Source organism: Euphorbia lathyris, chromosome 8 (genome assembly GCF_963576675.1).
Source record: "Euphorbia lathyris chromosome 8, ddEupLath1.1, whole genome shotgun sequence".
Lineage (NCBI taxonomy): Eukaryota > Viridiplantae > Streptophyta > Magnoliopsida > Malpighiales > Euphorbiaceae > Euphorbia > Euphorbia lathyris.
Genome location: NC_088917.1, coordinates 75525267 through 75545133, shown reverse-complemented (window position 1 = coordinate 75545133; position 19867 = coordinate 75525267). Strand labels below are relative to the sequence as shown.

Sequence of the window (19867 nt, the reverse complement as noted above, 5' to 3'; positions counted from 1 at the left end):
ACGACAAACGAGTCCATCTCCCCTATAGTAATGCTTACACCAACTTGGATCTCGAATAAACAACCATTTCTAACGAGTCCATCTCCCCTATAGTAATGCTTACACCAACTTGGATAGGGAATAAACAATCATTTCCATGTTCCATTCGCTACTCAATGCTAAAGCCTCCTCGAACCTATGTCTATGTTTGGACTAGTTATCTACGAGGCAACTATCTCCCCCATAGGTCGCCAGAATCCACCCCGGAAGGAGTGGTTACCTGCGGCCCTCCACCTACAAAAAAAAGTCTAATTTGGAGTCTAAACTAATTCAAAAGCTGTAACATATTGAAACAAACATTTCCCAAATGTTTGATTGAAACTGAAAACCTGGTATTGCCCCAGAAAGATATCTATTACACACCAAATATTACAATATAAATCACACATATCACACCTGCCACGACGAAAAAAGATTATAGAGAAGTCACTTCATTTGGTGACTACAAGAAGAAAAAGAATAAATACACCATAATGATACAACATTCGATAGCACCGTAATGATGAAAAAAGATTCCAGTTTGCTATCTTCAACCATTCCCATCAACAACCACAACAAGTAACTCCGATCAAACTGCTGTCTGTCGTCGACTAGTATTTTCGAGAAAATATCAGTAACTAAAAAGAGTGGTTCTTCAAAACTCTGCAAGCCAAATTGATACATTTTTTTTTTTTTTCAATCATCTAAATATTTGATAAATTTCATTCACTGGCATCATTGAGGGGTTAATTTCCAAACAAGAACACAAGCATCCTCACCGGAGCTTACAACACTCTGCTCATCAGCAAAGGCTAAGCCGCAAACCCCACCTAAGTGAGCTCCCTTTATGGTCATCCGGCTAGATGCTGGCTTCTCGATTTCGTATATAATGACACAGGTGTCAAGTGATCCTGTTGCAATCATGCTGCTATCCGGAGACCAAGCAACGCAGTTTATACGTGCAGTGTGATATAACATGTTCTTAAGCTTCACCTGTGAGAAATTTATCAAGCATAACGTATGAGATTTACCATTAAAATTAGGCAATAATCTTCATGTCGGAGACCAATTTACCTCTCAGGAAACACGATCCCAAACAATAGCTTCTCTATTTGCATCACCTGATGCAAACATAGAAAGATCTGGTGAGTACCGAATGACACTGACTGCACCGCGATGCTTCTCGAGGACTGCTTCTTTAAGCGTATCGCCTGTAATAGAATATATTTGCAACTTACCATCTTGCGCGCCTATGATTGCTTCACTTCCGTCAGGTGTAATTGCAGATGCTGTTACAGAAAAACCAAGATTGATTGTTGACACAACTTTTGTATCACGGACCATGACAACGCCTGAATCAATTGTGACCAAAGCAAACTCCGGATTGTGATGGGCAAGACTCAAATCCTTTGGTTGGCTGCCAATGTCAATAAAATCAGCATCTCCGCACTGATCCCCTTGAAAACGCACTCTCCATATCTACGGTAGTAAAGAACGAAGAAAGAAAGCATTAAAAATTAGAAACAGGCATACATTTTTTTTCACCCGAACAATTAAATATAGCACACACAGGTCCAGAACTTAGGGGGTTGTTTCACCAAGGCAATAAAGTTTTGATTCGTATTGTTAAAACCCCTATATTTTGATTGAGTTTCACTAACACCCTTTCCACGAAAGTCACCGAACACTAATATAAACTCATTAACTGGACACAGCATATCCACGTCATGTCCAAAACCATTATGATCTGCAATGTGACCTTGGTGAAACTATCCCCTAACTCCGGGTACAGTCTGTGCATTTAACCGAAATGCATCACAACTAAGGAAGAAATTGCAGGAATGATAAAGGAATTTTAACACTAAATTGCAGGACGAAATTGCAATGAAGCGGCAAGTCTAGGACGAAATTGCAGGAATTATAAAGGAATTCTAATACTAAATCTTTCTGAAAATGTAAAACCGAAGCACGTAAGCATCCAAGTCACCTTGTTATAAAATCCAGACGTGACAATTTCTTCTTCAGAAGCAGCTAAGCATTTGATTTGAGTGTTCTCCTTCCTCTGTAATTTACCGCTTGGATCCATTTAACAATCAGACCATCATAACTGCTAGATTGTATAGTTTTCGGGACATTTTTAAGCAGCTAACGATGTAACGTTCTTCGTGTGTCCAGATATTTTCTGTGGAGTTTTATCAAGATGACTTGCCGAGAAAATACTAATTGTACCACGAAGAAAAACAGTAACAATATGATCATTCTGCCATAGGCAACCTACTAGCATGTCACCCACACCACCCGAGCCGGAACATGTCAATGTTTTCTTCAGTTTTCCGTTACCATCATCACAGATCTCACATATTTTTGCTGATTGGTCTGCGGAAGCAGTCAGAACCTACAAAGTAAGTTAAACCTATGATCAGAAATACTATGTTGCACGGACACGAACACGAAAACAGACACGGACACGGAAACGGACACGGGAAACTTTAGAACATAACCTTCATAAAATAGCCTACAAAAAAAATAGACACGGACACGGACACGAAACACAGAAACGCTACTAACTAAAAGTGTCTGTGCAACATAATACATAGTATACGCTCTAAACTGAAAGGAGATGAGTAAACAAAAAAGGGTCAAGGTACAATTTACCCACAACATTTTTGGGAAAATCATATTAACCCCTAAAGTTTGTTTTTACAGTGCTGCTCATCAAACAAATGAAAATCACCAATGAACTGAAATTTGTCAGTAATTAAAAACAGATTTTCTGACGAAATCCTTTGAGAAGTTCAAAAATGATTTACCTGCTTACACTCTGGACTCCAACTAACAGCATAAATGCTTCCCTTGTGACCATCTTCAGAGGACAACTCCCCGATCTTCTGTCCCGTCTTTCCATCAAATAGCTTGCCCTTCTTATCAGAGCTTACGCTGATGAATTTGCTTCCATCCGGAGAGAACCTCACACAATTTACAATATTTGATTGGTCCCTGCAGATCAATGAACCAAACCTTCAAGTGAATGTAATAACATGTACCAGTTCCTTTAAATGTATAACCTCCCATCTTCATATTTCCAAAAATTGATGAAAATAACAAAAAAATAAAACTTAATTGTTAAATCACCTCAGAAGAGTCAAATATGATATCAGCAAGACCCAACTAATCTGAACATTTTAAATCCCGAAAGTTAAAAGATTTTCAATTACTCCATATTGCTACACAATCTGTAATATGACGTTTGGTGCATTTGGAAACAAAATCCACATCATCTCAGTAACTTAAGTTCCGGCATATGATCCTATAAGTAAACGCTTGAGCAAACATGTGATATGCCAGAGTCTGAGAATGCATCGTAAATACTAACATGTTCTGTCTGCACCATACAAAATTAGGAACACCAAGCTCTGAGGATTGACTTGCTTCCATCTATCATCTAACAACAATGCAAACTTTATTCCTCTCAATTTATTTTCAACGAATTTCAATCTTTCAATAAAGCTGCTCTGCACCCATTTTGCAGTGAAAAGTCCTACATGGCGTCGTGAATTTTTTCAAATCAGAGTAGTTTTTCTGATTCCACCAGTGCCGTATATAGAAACTGGTCTGGCCTGTTAATCCATCAGAAAATCCCAAGCTTCATGCATTCGAAATTCCAAGTCCCCTGCTATGAACATTTTAAGTCAGAAAAGAACCCTGAATTCGACGTATAAACAACAAAGACAGTCAATGTAAATATTCAGAACAAGAACACAAATATGATTTGTAAATCATATCAGACCAAAGATTCAAATGAAGAACAATATGTACCTTTAGAAGGAAGTTGAAAAATTCAGACGATGAGATCCGAGTGAAGAAAGCTCAAGCTTCCATATGAAATCTCATCACAATTTCAACTTTCTATAAAGCTCCCATTCAATTGAAACTATTGCATACAGAATAGAGTAGAATCCTTCAAATTTTATGGACATTATATGCAGAATACAAAACATTACATTATAAAGGATTGTCTAAAACATGGTTGAAAAGTAGTTTCTGTAGCATCATCCTCCCATTCGACATCTTTCCACCAATCTTCCTCTGCTTCGATCACCAACTTATTTGAATCTGCGCTATTCGAGTTTAATGGAAGCCGTTTAAGAAATGAACAGTCATTTATTTCGATTTTTTGAGGTATTGAAAAGGCAATGCCTTCCAATAGATACAGTTGAGTTTCGGCAAACTCTCAAGTGCAAGAATTTCGAGTTGGGCAAATGGCTCGAGATTTTGTCCATCCTTTAATATTTTATCTAGTTGTGCAATGCTGATTATGTTTTCTATTCTTTCACAGCTTTTGACCCTCAAAACTTTGAGATTCGGGGCAAGAATAACCCATGTCAACTCTCGCAAATTCGAGCATTGTTCCAATGTTATCTTTTCAAGTCTTTTGAAGCTTCTTTCGCTTAAAAACTTTGAATGCATCAAGTTGTCATTTAACTCTTCCAAAACTTCAGCTTGATGGATCTCTAATGTAAGTAGATTCTTCATAGCCGATAAACGCAAAATATCAAGCGACTTTGAACCCCAAAGAATTTCAAGTGATAGAGATTGAGTACAACTTAGAAATTTAGGATTGTTCAAAACTTTATAGAGAGCATAATCACTTGTTATTGTGATGCTCAATACTTTCAAATGTTCCAAACATAACAACGGTTCTACATCCATATTTCTAACCAACAAAATATTATCTTCCAGTTCTTCTACTGAATAGCCACAACGAAATATTTTTAATACTTGCAATGAAGACAAACAAGATATCAGTTCCCAAGGAATTACGCGCAACTGATCATCATACTCCAAGTTCAGACATTTCAACTTTGTCAACAATTTTAACTCAATCGGTAAACGATCTATCCATGTATGTGAAAGATTAAGACACTGCAATGAAACTAACTTCGAAATTTCTAATAGCACTTCCTCTATCACGCTATATGATAAATCTAGAACTGTAAGCACATTTATGAATTCATAAAACTTACCTTCTTTGTCACGAAGGATTTCAAATGGCTGCTGAATGAGGTCGTCAAAGGGCTGCCAAGTGCTCTGCAATTGACCTATCTCGAGTTGTTGGAGTAGTTGAGGTTTGATCATAAGAAACGGATTATGATTAAGTAAAAACGTCGAAAAATCATGAGAAATATTCGGAAGATTCTGAATGAACTTTCCCATTGTTGAAGGCCATCCTACATGAGTAACCAAGTTTTCAGGAGTGGCTTCAATTAATTGAGCATTCTCGAAAATTTGACTCTTGATTGCTACTGATGAAGCGAAATCACGAATCATATCTTGAAGTTTTACATAATCATCATCTTCTTCTTCCAGCAAACCTGCTCCGCATAATGTTTGTGTAGCATTATACCCCAAATCTAGTGTGTAATCCCCGGTATCATCTTCTTCATCAAAGAGGTGTTCGCAAATCCAAAAATCGATCAAATCATTCTTAAGAATGTTGAAGTCCTCGGGGAACAAGCTGAAGTACATGAGACAACACTTGATTAAGTGATTTGGCAAACTCTCAAAACAGAACTGCAACAAGGAATTCTCTTGCGGATCAGTACTTTCGAGCCTCTGAATCTCGACTAGAGCATCTGACCATTCTTGCCTTGTTTTCCTGCTAGTCATGGCACGACCGAGAGTGCACAGAAAGATTGGCAACCCCTGACATTTGCTTACAAAGATCCGGGACAGCTCAGAAATGCTTAGATTACTACTAAGTATGACATCCCCAACCTTATAACGAAACAACTCCCAAGCTTCTTCTGTCGAAAGCACACCCATTTCTAGTATTAGATGAGCAGACATATGATCAGCCACAACAGTAGAACGCGTGGTGAATACTAACTTGTTCTCTCTGTGCCATCCGAAATTGGGAACACCGAGTAGTGAGAGATTGACTTTGTTCCATACATCATCTAAAAACAAAACAAACTTCTTCTCTCTCAATTTATTTTCCATGATTTGTGCTTTTTCAGCAAAGCTTTTCTTCACCCATTTCGCATCAAAAAGGCGTATGCGCTTCGAGATGGCATCCTGAATGTTAACAGGCGTTGAATTCGATGACACAGTGATCCATATCAGAGTCTCAAAATGTTGTGTGCTAACTAATTTGTTGTAGAGTTTCCTCATCAGAGTAGTTTTTCCGATTCCACCAGCACCACATATGGCGACTGGTCCGGTTTGTTCATCCATTAGAAAACTCCATGCTTCATGCATTAGGGATTCAGAACCCCCTACCAACATTTTAAGGTCAGCAACAACTGGACATTATAAAATTATAAAATAACGTTATTAACCCTAAAATCCTGGATTCAACACTCAACACTAAGCGAAAGAGTGTGATCAAAGCGATAATGGATATTAGATCAACAGATTCTGTAAATTCAGAAGAACATCTCAAAATTCCTACTCATAATAAGATTTGAAGAACAGAGATTGAAATCAAAAACCATAAAATGATAGTAAAGTACCTGGAATATAATAGTTTATCAGTAAAATTGATGAAGAAAACAGGGCAAGGAAGAATGAGAATCCGAACAATAAAATCTGATTGGGGTTTTCTTTTCGTCTTTTTAGAAAGCTGCTACTAATTTGAAATTTGATTGGCTAAACGAACTTCAATTATTGAATAAAGGGTCATATTAATTTGGTTTAGAATTTTGTATTTTTGTTAATTATTGTACAAGTTGCAGTATTTTATTTTCTGTCAAATTAGTTTAATGGTTAGTCAATCAAGGTTTGAAGTTTAGGGTTGCAAATCGGGTGGGATTTGCATTATAGCTGGTTCTATCATGAAGGGTAAGCCTCGATTAGAATCAACTTTGTCCCCACAGGTAAGGCCAGAGATTGGTATATTTAGAGGTGGCAATTTCGGTGTTGCTGTCGTGTCAAATTCCGGATTAGTGTCATGTCAAATACAGTATACTCATTCCAATGGATCCCCGTATTTATACCCGTTTTCGATATGCCCCCACGTAGATCCTTACGGATTCCTCGATTAACATTTCTCAATCTTATTTTTTTTATTGTTATATTATGTCAAATTCTAAATTTTTTTGAGAAAAATAGAATAAAAAATTTGATATATATAAAATGAAACAGACCAGGACGGGGACAAAATTGTCCCATTTGGATTTCGGGGATCAGGAATGTAATTCTCTCCCTGTTTACATCCCTGCTGAAGTGATTTTTCTTCTCCAAGCCTACAACCAACTAACCAATATCGAAAACTGTCAACTACAAGCATTCAGTCAACTTTTCCTTCAGAAAATATGACCGAACCTAAGTCAATACTTGTAAACTACTTCTTAGTACCATCTCATAAGGATTCATATGTATCCAACCTCGACCCTCATAGGAGCATGCACTATGAGCCCCAATGACTCATCGTGTTCACAAAACTCCTTCCCCAACAGAGACATCTGTCTCTTTTTCTTAAGGCCGAATATCTGCTTCTTAGTCTCCAATGAGATGAACTAGAGTGAATCACTTAGTGCTAATTCACTAGCCAAAGGTGGCGAAGATCCCTCGCCAAACGAGTCCATTTCCCCTATAGTAATGCTTACACCGACTTAGATCTAGAATAAACAACCATTTATATGCTCCATTCGCAACTCATTGCTAAAGCCTCCTCAGAGCTGTCTATGTTTGGACTAGTTAGTCTACGAGCCAACTATCTCCCCTGGAGTCCGCGGAGTGGTTACTGTCGGCCCTCCACCGAAAAAAAGAGAGTCTAATTTGCAATCTAAACTAATTCAAAAGCTGTAACATATTGAAACAAACATTTCCCAAATGTTTGGTTGAAACTGAAAACCTGGTATTGCCCAGAAAAATATCTATTACACACCAAATATTACAATATAAATTACACATATCACACCCGCGACGACGAAAAAAGATTATAGAGAAGTCACTTCATTTGGTGACTACAAGAAGAACAAAAATAAATACACCATAATGATACAACATTCATTAGCACCGCGATGACAAAAAAAGATTCCGGTTTGCTATCTTCAACCATTCCCATAAACAACCACAAGTAACTCCGATCAAACTGCTGTCTGTCGACTAGTATTTTCGAGAAAATATCAGTAACTAAAAAGAGTGGTTCTTCAAACTCTCTGCAAGCCAATTGATACATTTTTTTTTCAATCAACTAAATGTTTGAGAAATTTCATTAATTGGCATCATTGAGGGCTTAATTTCCAAACACGAACACAAGCATCCTCACCGGAGCTTACAACACTCTGCTCATCAGCAAAGGCTAAGCCGTAAACCCCACCTAAGTGAGCTCCCTTTATGGTCATCCGGCTAGATGCTGGCTTCTCGATTTCGTATATAATGACACAGGTGTCAAGTGATCCGGTTGCAATCATGTTGCTATCCGGAGACCAAGCAACGCAGTTTATCCGTGCAGTGTGGTATAACATGTTCTTAAGCTTCACCTGTGAGAAATTTATCAAGCGTAGCATGAGATTTACCATTAAAATTAGGCAATAATCTTTATGTCTAAGTGTTAGAAACATCAGAATTAAGTCGACTAGTGCTGTACGGGGACCGATTTACCTCTCGGGAGACACGATCCCAAACAATAGCTTCTCTATTTGCATCACCTGATGCAAACATAGAAAGGTCTGGTGAGTACCGAATGACACTGACTGCACCGCGATGCTTCTCCAGGACTGCTTCTTGCTTGAGTGTGTCGCCTGTAATAGAATATATGTGCAATTTACCATCTTGCGCGCCTATGATTGCTTCGCTTCCATCAGGTGTAATTGCAGACGCTGTTACAGAAAAACCAAGATTGATTGTCGACACAACTTTTGTATCACGGACCATGACAACGCCTGAATCAATTGTGACCAAAGCAAACTCTGGATTATTATGAGCAAGACTCAAATCCTTTGGTTGGCTGCCAATGTCAATAAAATCAGCATCTCCGCATTGATCCCCTTGAAAACGTACTCTCCATATCTACGGTAGTAAACAATGAAGAAAGAAAGCATTAAAAATTAGAAACAAGAATACATTTTTTCACCCGAACAATTAAATATAGCACACACAGGTCCCGAACGTAGGGGGTTGTTTCACCAAGGCAATAAAGTTTTGATTCATATCGGTAAAACCCCTATATTTTGATTGAGTTTCACTAAAACCCTTTCCGTGAAAGTCACCGAACACCTATATACACTCATTAACTGGACACAGCAGGTCCACCGGGCATTCACGTCATGTCCAGAACCATTATGATCTGCAATGTGGTCTTGGTGGAACTATCCCCTAACTTCGGGTACAGTCTGTGCATCTAACCGAAATGCATCATAACAGAAGATTAAACATAATGAAGTTATAAGAGATAGAAAATTAAGTGGCAAGTCTCGGACAAAATTGAGGAATTATAAAGGAATTTTAACACTAAATCTTTCTGAAAATGTAAAACCGAAGCACGTAATCATGCAAGTCAAAAGTCACCTTATTATCAAATCCAGATGTGACGATTTCTTCTTCAGAAGCAGCTAAGCATTTGATTTGAGTATTCTCCTTCCTCTGTAATTTACCGCTGTATCCAACGCCTTGAATCCATTTAACAATCAGACCATCATAACTGCTAGAAAGTATAGTTTTCGGGACATTTTTAAGCACCGCTAATGATGTAACGTTCTTCATGTGTCCAGATATTTGCTGTGGAGTTTTATCTAGATGACTTGCCGAGAAAATACTAATTGTACCACCGAGAGAAACAGTGACAATATGATCATTCTGCCATAGGCAACCTACTAGCATGTCATCCACACCACCCGATCCGGAACATGTCAATGTTTTCTTCAGTTTTCCGTTACCATCATCACATATCTCCCATATTTTCGCTGATTTGTCTGCAGAAGCAGTGAGAACCTACAAAATAAGTTAAACCTATGATCAGACATACATAGTATACGTCTCTAAACTGAAAGGAAACGAGTAAACAAAAAAACGTCAAGGTACAATTTACCGCAACATTTTTCAGAAAATCATATTAACCCCTAATAAAGTTTCCTTTTTTACATTGTTGCCCTCATCAAACAAATGAAAATACAATGAACTGAAATTTGTCAGTAATTCCCAATGAAATCCCTTGAGAGGTACAAAAATAATTTAGGGCAAAAACGTAGAGAGCAATACCGACAAGTTAAGAACTATGTTGCACGGAAACTGAAACAGAAACAGAAACGGACACTGGGAAACATCATTTTTTAAAAAACTAGCTAGAAAATGAAAACGAAATGGACACGAAACGGGGAAACGATACTGAAGATGAGTTCCTGCGCAACATGGGTTAAGAATACAGTTATGCCAAGAATGGGACTTACCTGCTTACCATCTGGACTCCAACTAACAGCATAAATGCTTCCCTTGTGACCATCTTCAGAGGACAACTCCCCGATCTTCTGTCCCGTCTTTCCATCAAATAGCATACCCTTCTTATCAGAGCTTACACTGATGAATTTGCTTCCATCCGGAGAGAACCTCACACAATTTACAAAATTTGAATGGTCCCTGCAGATCAATGAACCAAACCTTCAAGTGAATGCAATAACATGTACCAGTTCCTTTAAATGTATAACCTCTCATCTTCATACGTTCCAAAAATCGAGAAAATAATTAAGAAAATAAAAAACTTAATTTTAAATCACCTCGGCAGAGTCAAATATGATATCAGCAAGACCCAACTAATCTAAACATTTTAAATCCGGAAAGTTAAAAGCTTTTCAATGCCTACTTCATATTGCTACACAATCTGTAATTGAAAAATGCTCCAAATTTGATATTACACTTAACGAATGCGTTTGGTGCATTTGGAAACAAAGTCCACATCATCTCAATAACTTAAATTCCGGCTGTCACGATTATTCGAATTATTAGAGAAATTAAAAGGGGAATTGGTGGTTGATTGTTTTACAATAATCGTGACACCGGCATATGATCCTATAAGTAACGCTTGAGCTATGCTCGAAATCTGAATCGTCTCTAGAAATGGTGAAGTTAAAAGCCCCGCAAAAACAACTCAACAATCCTTGTCAAATATTATTGACATTTCTTCAGTTAACAACTCAATTGGGCAACAATGAGAAATCGAAAGGAAGCTTCATGAGAGAGACTACTACAAGAAACAATTTTATAGAATATCATGAAAAAACTATAAGATATATGATTGGGCTTTAACTATCAGTTCGAGCTTTTAGCTAAAGTGGTTCCATGACATGGTATCAGAGCCTCTAGGACCAAACGGTCGAGGGTTCGAGTCCTGGCAACCTCATTAATTTGTGGAATTAAAACACATGGCGGGATGGACCTGTGTTGTGCACGCTACAAGCCCAAGGGGCATAAGCAAGCTCGATTATAATGTTCATGAAAATGCTCGTGAGCAAGCTTGCTTCGATTATTTTTTAGGGGGAAAGGTAAAATAACGTAGTTTTGTAGATTTCAAAACTATGTAGTTTTGTGTTAAAGAAATTTCAAATCAATATAATAATAGATATAATTAATGAGTTGTTCGTGAGCAAAGTTCATGAACTGAATTAACGAGTTGTTTGTGAGAAGCTCATGAACTGAATTAACGAGTTAATTAACTAATATTATAAAGTCTCCATTTGAGATATTTCTAATGTTTCCTTGAGTTGTTCTCCAATATTTCCATCCAAATCTTCTTTGTTTTTCTATCGATTTCTTTTTGTTCTAATTTAATTTCAGCCGTACATCATGTAGATAGGAAAAGATTGAGAGTAAAACATCCTATTTTTAACTTCGAACGTCAAGAAAACAGTGTAGCTTCTAAATTTGAGCTTAGGCACCTCTCAGGCAAGAGGCTAGGCTTAGAAAGACACACTCAGGTGAGGTGTGTGCCTCTTGAACATAGCCCGACTTTTTGGCTTCTCAAGGGATATGACTGGATCTAGAGGTGGCAAAAGTACACACAACATGAAATTGACATGCAATTTTAGTGTTTAGCTTAGTTGGTAATGTGTCATTTTTTTATTGACACGAAATTGACACGCAATTTTTTGGGTTGGGTTAGAATTGATATGCTAACCCGAAAATGACACGATATGACACGAATATTTAAAATTATTGTCATATACTTTCTTGTTTTTACATGTCACCTTTGTTAATAAATATAAGAAAATTACAATTATTACTTGCAAACATGATATTATCACACTTTTGGATGATTAATGTTAACATGTGAATAAAAAAAATGACATAAAATATTTAAAAATAATATCATATCCTACAAAGTCATAGTGTCCCGAACATACGAAATCGACGCTAACCCGATTAGATCAACACGATTATGACCAGAAAGTTTTTGGATTGGGTCAGGATTGACTCATTTTGACACTAACTCGAATTTGACACAACACGAACCCGATAATTACCACCTCTACCTGGATCCTAGGGCCTTTTGAGCCTGAGGCGCACCTTTGATAACTATATGGAATACTACGCTACGGAAAAGAACACAATCACAATACTAGTAACTTCTGAAGAGATTAGATATACATTCATTATCAGATGACTGCAAGTGAAGAACATACAGACAGACCTGAGAGATAGCTTGAATTTAAAAGGTGGACCTTCATAGAAATTCACCAAATAATCCTCCCCACAAGTCACAATCCTAAATGGTCTTGTTGGTTTAAACGCACAGCTCAGAACTCTCCTCGAATGTCCATCAAATTCACCTACATTAGTACCTGAATCCCACCTATAATCAGCATCAACAAACCCATTAAAAACAAAAATCAATTAACTCCAACCAAACAAACAAACAAACATCACTCAATTTTTACTCACATGAAAGCTCGAACCAGAGATTTCCCCTTCCCATCACCACACGCAACGATCCTCAATCCATCAGGAGACCACTGAAGATCATCGATCCGACCAGACAACACCTTAAACTCCTTCTTCAATACATGATCATTGTAAGCCCCCCAGATCCTGACAGTCCCGGAAACATCAGCAGAAGCGACCCATTCGCCGTTGGGGGAGAAACGAGCGACGGTGGCCTGGTAGGCATGGTCCGCGTAGACGGATACGTCAAGAGGGTTATCGAGATTGAGAATCAAGACTGATCGGTTGTTGGTGTAGAGGATGGAATTGGATTTGGGATGACCGGAGATTAGAATTCCTCGGCCGCGTTCAGTTGTGGGGATGCAGGCGTAGGTTTCAGTGAGGTGTGGCATTGTTTTTGGGGGATTGGATTGAAGGAAAATGGAGATTTTGAAGAAGTGGAAGGGGGAAAGGGGAAATGGGGGTTTTGATGTTATTGAGATTGGAGAAATTGGGAAGTGGAGGGAATGATGATGAAGAAGTGGTGAAAGCGGAGACTGGTCTTGGGAAGAAAATACAGTGTGTGTTGACAGTTAATAGACGAGAAAGGAAATTTTTTGACAATGAAATATGTCCTGAATTACCGGAATCATGTCAGTTTTTGTATATATCTATATGGAAATTCAATGGATTGAATATAAATGGGGGAGAAAGAAAAAGGAAAATTATATAAAAAAAAATCTGATGGATTTATCCATCAACCAACCGATAACGTGTAAAAATATTGTAATGTTAATAATTTTACCTGTTAAAAATAGTATAATTAACCAATAGCAATTTTATTTCCAGCGTTAACAAGTTTGGTCAATTTGAAAAAGTCTTAATACCTTTCAAGTCCCCTCAAGTTGTCCTAATATCGCAATTGACCTTCCGAACTTAGACTTGTTACAACTAACCCCATAAACTTTCTTATTTGAAACAAATAACCCCTTAAATAGGTTATTTCGGGAGTTTTTTTCCATTTACTTAATATATCAATAGATTAGTTAGAGGTAGAAACCGATATTTTGAAATCTTTTATTTCTGATTTAATATTATGTTGACTGTTTTTTTGGGTTTAAGAGTTATTTGTTTTAAATAAGCAACTTGAAGAGTTATTTGTTCCAACTGAGCAATTTGAGGAGTTATATTTGTTCCAAATAAGCAAGTTGATGGGGTTAGTTGTCACAAGTCTAAGTTCGAGGGTCAGTTGTAATATTGAGACAACTTGAGGGGGCTGGGAAGACATTATGCCTTTGAGAAATAATTTGTTAAACTGAATTCTCGGTCATGAATATTATCATCTACATTTCACATGTGTGTCATTTTATCACTTATTAGTAGGTGATCACAAAGATATGATTATACATGAAAAAAATAAAAAAAAAATAGTCCTTTGTACGAGTTGGACAAAAAAAAATTCAAATATTTCCTTAAATTTATAGATATTAATCTCCAATTCTACTATTAAATTACAAAAAAAAATATGAAATCTTTTTTAGAACCAACTGATATGCAATTGGTGCAGAATAAGGAATAAAATATCTGTGTTTTATAATAATGTCTCAAATTGACCAAACTTGTCAATATTAGAGGTAAAATTGTTCGCTGCCTATGTTAAAAGTAAAATTGCTCAATTTTAAACGTTAGTGGTATAAGTTTTCTTGATATATATTATTTTACTTTACAAAAAAAAAAAAAATCTTGTTTATTACCCGTTAACAAAAGGAAAAAAATTGACTAACAATGGTAGTCTTTAATAATGTAGCACGATTTGTTGATTTGCTAACATGACACAATGAAACGTTAACGTTATTGATTTAATATATTGATTTGATGACATGACATGACATGTTAACTAGATGATATATAATGTTAACTGATGTGTTAAATGATGTTAGTCAAATTGCTTATTTTGCTAACCATGTAAAGCATATATCATCTTTGAAAAAAAAAATAGATTCGTCTATTCGTGAATCGATGAAATTACAGGGGTTTTATTTATATTTAAAAAAAAAAGAATTTACGTGATTGTTTTTTTACGGAAGACACTTACATGATGTTTTTTCATAAAAAATGCTTCTTTATTAAAAGCGAACAAGATTACATATGTCAAGTTCAACAATAGAAATAAGAAAACAAAGAACTTCTTCTAACAAAACAACCGAAGAGTTTAAAGATTCACCCCATTTAACTAAATTATGCGCGACAATATTATTCAACCACTTAACAATGTTAGACTTTGCTAAACTGAAAGTAGCCCATCCAATACTACGCCTCTGAGAAAAGAAAGGAACATGTGCTAATCACAAATAACGTGACACGTTGATTTTAAATACGTGGCACGTTGATTTGTTGACTTTGCTGACGTGGTGCAATGAAGGAAAGTTACAAATAAATGAATGCGATATTTTTTTTTTTGTAGAAAAGTCATGTGTTTTATCTGTTAGCAAAAGAAATTTTTTTTACTAACAGTGATATTCTTTGACAATGTAACAACGCTGACTTTAAAGACGTGACTTTTTGACTATACAATAATAAAATGTTGACTTTTGTTAATGTGGCGTGTTAACATGATGATATGACACGTTGACTAGATGACATGTAAACTAATTAGGTGACATGTTAAACAATGTAAGGCCTTGTTTGATAACAACAAAAATCACTTAAATTAATAAATTAAATTTAAGTGTGTTTGATAATGACATTTTATTAACCACTTAAATTATTCTTTTTTTTTTGGTAGGAAAGGAAAGAAAAAACAAACAAACAAAAAACTAGCCTGGGATTAGCCTAGGGAAGCTAACCCCGATCCTATCCTCTAACAGAAGAGACGAGAGAAAATGAGGGGGAACCGAAAGGGTAGAAACACCTAACGACCCCTCATGACCAGCAGCAGCCAACCGATCCGCTATACTGTTCTGCTCTCTGAAAATATGAGTGAAGTCTAAGGACTCAAAGGAGGAGCGAAGCCTATTAATAGCTCTGATAAGGTTGCGGCTTCTGGTACCAATGTCATGATCATCAGAAATCAGTTTGATGGCTTCCAAATTATCAGACTCCACAGAGAGCCTCTTAATGCCCAGCCTAATCGCAAGCTTGATACCAGAGAGAATACCCCAGAGCTCTGCAGAGAAGGAAGAACCCAACCCCAAATTCTGGATAAACCCCGAAAGCCAGGCTCCCCCCTCGTCTCTAAGCACACCTCCAGCAGCAACCTTACCATTGATGAGACAGGAGCCGTCAGTATTCAACTTAGCAACCCCCTCTCTCGGCCTGCTCCATCCCACAAGATGGACAATTCCACTATGGGAAGGTCTGGCCGGAGAATCCCCTTTGAAACTCTCAATAATAGAGGAAAGTTTATTCGAGAAGAACTCAGCACAGATAGGCAAGAACACAGATTTATTACCAAAAACCTCCACGTTTCTCCACTTCCAAACTTGGTGACTGACTATAGCAAAGAGAATGTCACCATGCTCCATGTAAGACAGTAACTTCCCACTAATACCATCAGAGAACCAGTCATTCACAGAGTGGGCCATGAAAGAAGAGAGGATATGGTGAGGAAGAATTTGTTTCCAAATCTCCTTACTTTTAGGGCAGTCCCTCAGGGCATGACACAAATTTTCAACATAGCCAGTACATCTACTACAATCTCCAGAAACCGCCAGATGCCGTCTGTGCCTATCCGCATTAGTAAGCAACCTGTCCTTAACACCCAGCCACAGGAAACTCCTAACACGGTAAGGGACTTTGAGAGCCCAGATAGACTTCCAAGTGTTCGAGGGAGGAACGACCCTGTTAAGGGTAAGAGCTTCAAAGGCAGACTTGCAAGAATAAACTCCCTTATTAGTCAGCGCCCAGCAATGCCTATCCATGTCTTCCTCTTGATTACTAACCTTCACTCCCTGAATTCTAAGGAGGGTCTCAAGGCTAAAGAAACTATCAAACTTAGGCCAGATCCAGTCCCCTTCAGAGTCAACCACATCTGCAATCCTCCAGTTATGGATGTCCCTAGGCGGAGGTTGAGAACACACCTCTATCAAAGGTTTGTCCCCAATCCAGGTATCAAACCAAAAACTAATGGATTTTCCATTACCCACCTCCAGACCCACTCCAAGGCAGAACTCATCAAAAACGGCGCTGAGGCCTTTCCAGAGGAAAGAACAATTGATGACTCTCTCCTTAGGGCCCCCGAAGATTTTGTCCTTCCGGTACTTACCACAAAGAAGGCGGACCCAAAGAGAGGAGGGGTCTTGCCACATACGCCATAGGAGCTTCATTAATAACACTTTGTTATTATCCTTAGCTTTCCTTATGCCCAGCCCACCAGAAGCTTTTGGCTGACACACCTCACTCCAAGGCACAAGATGGATCTTTCTTCCCTCCGCGGCTTCCCCCCACAGGAATCTACGGTTAATCTTATCGAGATCATTAAGCATAGGACCCGGAAGCTGACAAGCCTGTATGATGTGATTGGGAGCAGCACAATTAACTGATTGGATAAGCGTGAGGCGGCCAGCTAGAGACAGAGTCTTAGCTTTCCACGAGGCACACTTCGTATTGGCCTTATCCAGGGTATCTTTAAAGGAAGCCTTGGATACTCTCTCACTATGGAGGGGAATACCCAGATACTTACCAAAAGAATCAGTAAGAGGAATACCTGAAAGATCACTTAATCTTTTACAGACTCTCGGATTCATATTCTTGGAGCACATCATTCTAGACTTCTGAATATTAAGTTTCTGACCAGAAGCTGAACAAAAACAATCAAGAATCTCCATAATGACATTTAACTGCTCCTCATTCCCATCCAGAAAGATGAGGACATCGTCTGCAAAGAATAAGTGAGTCATCTGGGGACAGAAGCTATTGATCACTACTGGGTGGAAACTCCCTGTTAGACGAGGTGCCGCGGCCTAATCTCCCGGGCGGACCGGGGCATGGACACCTCATGGCGACGTAAGCGGTGATTGGCGCCGAAAGCAACCAATCGTGGAATCAAGCTGCTCGGCAGGATCGGAGCTCGGAGATATGGAAGAGTCGCCACCCACGAATGGGAAAATGAACACCGATCCCTTGCGGGAGACCGGTGTGGGTTCGGGAAACTTAGGTACGAGCCGAGAAGGCTAGCTCCTTTCCGGAGAAAGGCTACTAGGCACCCCGACATCGCCCGGTTATGAACCACCGGCCTCCTACTCAGCATGTTAGGCGATAACGGACTAATCGTATATTTCTTTAAGTTTAAAATTCATTTGAAACCTTTTCTTTCTCGTTTTGAAAAAAACGTTTTGAGCATATATTATTGAAAAGCCACTTTGGTAAAGAATCACCCATTTACATCAGTTCAAAAATACATGGGAAAGAGAGGGGGAGAAAGAAGAATTGATTTATTCACAACGTGATTTATGTTTCGTGTTACATACTAATTCTATACTAATTCACTTCCCCAAAACGAGTTCATTTACCTGGTTCGCACCTTAATCGCCGTTGGAACGATTTAGGTACGTTTCAAAACCCCGTTTGATGAAGTTCACCCGAATCGCCGTTGGAACGACTCAAGCGTTTGAAAACATCAAGATAAAAACCTTTAATAAGAAAACGTGGTTAAGCATACAAGTCAATTTATTTTGTACAAATCATTTAAGAAAACGATTCAAAACTCTATTATTTACAATGAAAAAACGATTATAATTACAATGTTCACTTAATCCGTCATTGGAACGGACTAAGGTTTTAAAACGTGATGTTTTAAGAAATGATTTAAAATGTCAAGAAGACACTATTTATTTACATTAGGAACCTCTAAAAAACCTTTAGTTTAAATAATTAAATTGAAAACTCTTTTTGTGATTTATTTTCCCCTTTTTACTCAATAGACTCTTTACTTGTCATAATTACAACAATGAACATATTAAATCAAAATTTACTCCAAATAAAACCCATTTAAAGTATGGACCCATAAATGTCCAAAGAATAAAGAAAATAATATAGGCATATATATATGCATTTATTTGAAAATAATGATATACATATAACTTTAGAAAACCAAGTAAAGGATGATACTCAATAGCTAAATATATTCATAATAATGAAAATGAAAGATACTAAATATACTTTTACCTTACTAAAAAACATGTAAAATAATAAACAAAATTCATTGTTAATAAGAAAATAAACTCTATATCCCAAAATGACTATTGTAATATATAGAAAATGACTTTCCCAAATATACATTAAACATTAAAATAGTACCTATTTATCCTCTAAATATCCACTAATTAATTACCTCAAAATACCCAAGTAAATAACATTTTAAAATAAAACCCAATATAACTTAAATGAAATGAGAAGAAAAATCTATATATATATGTATATACTTTATTAAGTCTAATTAATTGAAAATAATTTATAAACACATTAAATAACTATATGTATAAAGCATTTAAAAATAACTTGAAAGCAAATATTACATAATAATACATATATGTACCAAGGATTAAAAGCTTAAAAGTTGAGAAAGAGGGACCAAAACAGCATTTTTTACATTCCAGCAGAACAGAAAATCCGTCGGTAAACAGCAATTAGTGACAGAAAACGCAAATTACAGAACTGCTCCAATTATTTCCAGATTTATTCAAAAGCTTTAAATTAAGTCTAATTCACTCGTTTTGGATTTCCGAACTACCAAAAATGGATCATAGTCAATAACGGAAGTTCCTAAAACGACGTTTTTATTTTAAAACGTTATTTGGAAATTTCTTTTTTAAGAAACTTATAATTACAACGTCTTTTAATACCCGAACTACCTTTTTATCGGATCACAGTTCGTATTGGGATATCAAAACGAGGTTTTTATTTTAAAACAAAACCAAATTTTATTCAACACGAGACGAAAATTAAATAAATACGTAAAATTAAATAAAACGTGGTAAATAAATAAATAGCTAAA

The 19867-nt window shown here is 37.1% G+C and overlaps 2 protein-coding genes across 9 annotated transcripts; both read right to left on the bottom strand.

Moving 5' to 3' along the window:
* Positions 1–696: 696 nt before the first annotated feature.
* LOC136202520 (probable disease resistance protein At5g43740) lies at positions 697–6755 on the bottom strand. 8 transcript variants are annotated; one of them, XM_065993196.1, is made up of 8 exons: positions 6531–6754; positions 3835–6320; positions 3151–3688; positions 2829–3015; positions 2006–2413; positions 1257–1497; positions 1093–1139; positions 697–1011 (listed from the first exon to the last, which is right to left on the bottom strand). In XM_065993196.1, exon 2 carries the CDS (start codon positions 6301–6303, stop codon positions 4180–4182), a length of 2124 nt encoding a protein of 707 aa, XP_065849268.1. In that variant the 5' UTR covers positions 6304–6320; positions 6531–6754; the 3' UTR covers positions 697–1011; positions 1093–1139; positions 1257–1497; positions 2006–2413; positions 2829–3015; positions 3151–3688; positions 3835–4179. The 8 variants fall into 8 exon arrangements, with proteins under 8 accessions (XP_065849268.1, XP_065849274.1, XP_065849271.1 ...); XM_065993202.1 differs by having other exon boundaries at positions 1093–1497; positions 3835–3949; positions 5043–6320; positions 6531–6748; XM_065993199.1 differs by having other exon boundaries at positions 1093–1497; positions 3835–6293; positions 6531–6755.
* A 1097-nt stretch (positions 6756–7852) lies between these two features.
* LOC136202534 (actin-interacting protein 1-2) lies at positions 7853–13517 on the bottom strand. The gene is made up of 6 exons (XM_065993221.1): positions 12895–13517; positions 12644–12805; positions 10410–10596; positions 9532–9954; positions 8626–9033; positions 7853–8504 (listed from the first exon to the last, which is right to left on the bottom strand). Exons 1-6 carry the CDS (start codon positions 13284–13286, stop codon positions 8247–8249), a joined length of 1830 nt encoding a protein of 609 aa, XP_065849293.1. The 5' UTR covers positions 13287–13517; the 3' UTR covers positions 7853–8246.
* Between the last annotated feature and the right edge of the window lie 6350 nt (positions 13518–19867).

Bases quoted from the DNA above. Each gene is read 5' to 3' on its own strand.
- LOC136202520 (XM_065993195.1), bottom strand. From the start codon at position 6,303: ATGTTGGTAGGGGGTTCTGAATCCCTAATGCATGAAGCATGGAGTTTT.
- LOC136202534 (XM_065993221.1), bottom strand. From the start codon at position 13,286: ATGCCACACCTCACTGAAACCTACGCCTGCATCCCCACAACTGAACGC. The intron at 12,806-12,894 runs GTGAGTAAAAAT...TGCTGATTATAG, and splicing joins TCTCTGGTTCGAGCTTTCAT to GTGGGATTCAGGTACTAATG. The intron at 9,955-10,409 runs GTAAGTCCCATT...CTTATTTTGTAG, and splicing joins GGAGTCCAGATGGTAAGCAG to GTTCTCACTGCTTCTGCAGA.